The sequence below is a fragment of the Otolemur garnettii genome, unplaced genomic scaffold (genome assembly GCF_000181295.1).
Source record: "Otolemur garnettii isolate 467f Iridium unplaced genomic scaffold, OtoGar3 scaffold00247, whole genome shotgun sequence".
In the NCBI taxonomy this organism is placed as follows: Eukaryota; Metazoa; Chordata; class Mammalia; order Primates; family Galagidae; genus Otolemur; species Otolemur garnettii.
In genome coordinates, this window is record NW_003852642.1 from 1180683 (window position 1) to 1183060 (window position 2378).

Consider the following 2378-nt stretch of genomic DNA (forward strand, 5'->3'; position numbering starts at 1 on the left):
AAGTCAATCCCTGTCGCAAGTGCTCCATAAATGACTGTTATCTTTTCTCCCTTCTTTTCTTTTTTTGCAGACTTAATGTTTCATCGGTGAAGCCCCAATATTTAGAATTTTCAGCCTTCTACTATAATCAGATTTTAGAAATAAATTTACATTAATTTTAAAAGTTGATCCTATATTATTAAATATTCAAGAATCATAGTTATTTTCTTTATAATTCTAAAACTTTTGAATATGGACTAATGATGACTTATTTTTTTACCCAGTGTAAATTTTGGGGGGATCTCATAGAAATATTTGTCTCAAGAGAACTTTAGCTGAACTGTGTTTGCCCCAAACGTATTCTAGTCAACTGTCCCGTAAAACATAATTGTGATTAATTGGCATTTGTATTTTTGGTATCAAATAATCATATAATTCACAAATCTTTATTATCCAAGGGATCAGAAACAAAAAGAGCTGGCAGAAGGAAAAAGTCACAATCAAAATATGTTTCACTGGATTTCATCCTAAAATACTCTGTAGAACCAACCTAATACACCACATTCTATAATTAAAGTTATTTAAAATGTTTATCTATTTCATGTAGTAGTTTACTCCAATATTTACTCCAGTTTTGTAAAATAACTGTTAATGTTCTCATTCTAGGTGTAAGTAGGTAAGTAGAGATTACAAATCATTTTACACAATTGCTGATCTTGAACTCTGACATTATATTCCAAAGATCTTTCCACTGACATAGTATCTCCTGTGTTTGGAGGCCAGAACAAATTTTTCTTATAGACCCTTTATATTTCAGTACTATTTAATATGAAAATAACTAATAGAAATCAGTGGTAAATTTGCCAGGTGATCTTATGGCTTAAAACAGCATGAGTTCAGCCACTGGGTGAACTCCCATTTCTATCATTTGATTATGCAGTGAGTGGCATGAACACTCCACCCACTGTCTTGTTACTGTCTTATCTTCTACTGGAAAATTAGGCATGGCTCAAAATATACTGAGAGTACTGTATATATGAGGGCATAGTTCATATTCCCTTGAGTCACAGTTTTGTTCATTCTCTTGTATAGTAACAGGAACTGTAATGTTATGAATATCTTCAAGGTTGTTCCATGCATTTGAAATATGAAGAATGTCACTGAAGTGACCACGTTTGTACTGAAGGGCTTCACAGACGATCCTGGACTGCAGGTCACCTTCTTCCTCCTGTTTCTAGCAATCTACCTCTTCACTCTCATGGGAAACTTAGGGCTGATCATACTGGTCGTTGGGGACTCCCGGCTCCACAACCCCATGTACTATTTCCTCAGTGTTTTGTCTTCTGTGGACGCCTGCTATTCCTCAGTCATTACCCCAAATATGTTGATAGATTTTATGTCCAAAAACAAATCCATTTCATTCCTCGGTTGTGCAGCACAGATGTTTTTTGCTGTTACTCTTGGAACCACGGAATGCTTTCTGTTAGCCGCAATGGCTTATGACCGCTATGTAGCCATCTACAACCCTCTCCTGTACACTGTGACCATGTCACCCAGAGTCTATGTGCCACTCATCACCGCCTCCTATGTTGGGGGAATTCTGCATGCCACGTTACACACAGTGGCCACTTTCAGCCTCTCCTTCTGTGGGTCCAATGAAATTAGACATGTCTTTTGTGACATCCCTCCCCTCCTGGCTCTGTCATGTTCTGACACTCGCATAAACCAGCTTCTGCTGTTCTACTTTGCTGGATGCATTGAGATAGTCACCATCCTGATTGTCTTGGTCTCCTATGGTTTCATACTGGTGGCCATTCTGAGGGTGCACTCTGCCGAAGCAAAGAGAAAAGTCTTTTCCACGTGCGGCTCTCACCTGACTGGGGTGTCTGTTTTTCATGGCACTGTTCTCTTCATGTATGTAAGGCCAAGTTCCAGTTATGCTTTGGAACATGACATGATCGTTTCAATATTTTACACCATCGTGATTCCCATGCTGAATCCCATCATCTACAGTTTGAGGAACAAAGATGTGAAAGAGGCCATGAAAAAAGTGTTTGGGAAAAATCGGATTATCAGTAAAGTCTATTTTTCACACTAAAAATCAACTTGAAAATGGTTGAGAGTATGTCCTGTATCTTAATATCAAGAGGATATAATGAAAATGCTAATTTTATTAATGTAATCTGTTTTTTAGATATTTTACAATAAAAGTCCTAGGCAGGCTTCTACCTATGCTGATATTACAGGAAGAAAAATCTGTCTCATCCATTTGCTTTTTACTGTGTTTATACTGACATAGGAATATACACCTTACAGGATATATATATTTACATATATATTCTATATGCTGATACTGATTGATATACACAAAATTCACATATACAGGAAAAATATGTAAT

General features: G+C 36.8%; 1 protein-coding gene across 1 annotated transcript; it reads left to right on the forward strand.

Annotated features, from left to right (window-relative positions):
• Window positions 1–1017: 1017 nt before the first annotated feature.
• On the forward strand, window positions 1018–2077 carry LOC100946909 (olfactory receptor 5T2-like). The gene has a single exon (XM_023508433.1). It carries the CDS (start codon window positions 1127–1129, stop codon window positions 2075–2077), a length of 951 nt encoding a protein of 316 aa, XP_023364201.1. The 5' UTR covers window positions 1018–1126.
• The last annotated feature ends 301 nt before the right edge of the window (window positions 2078–2378 follow it).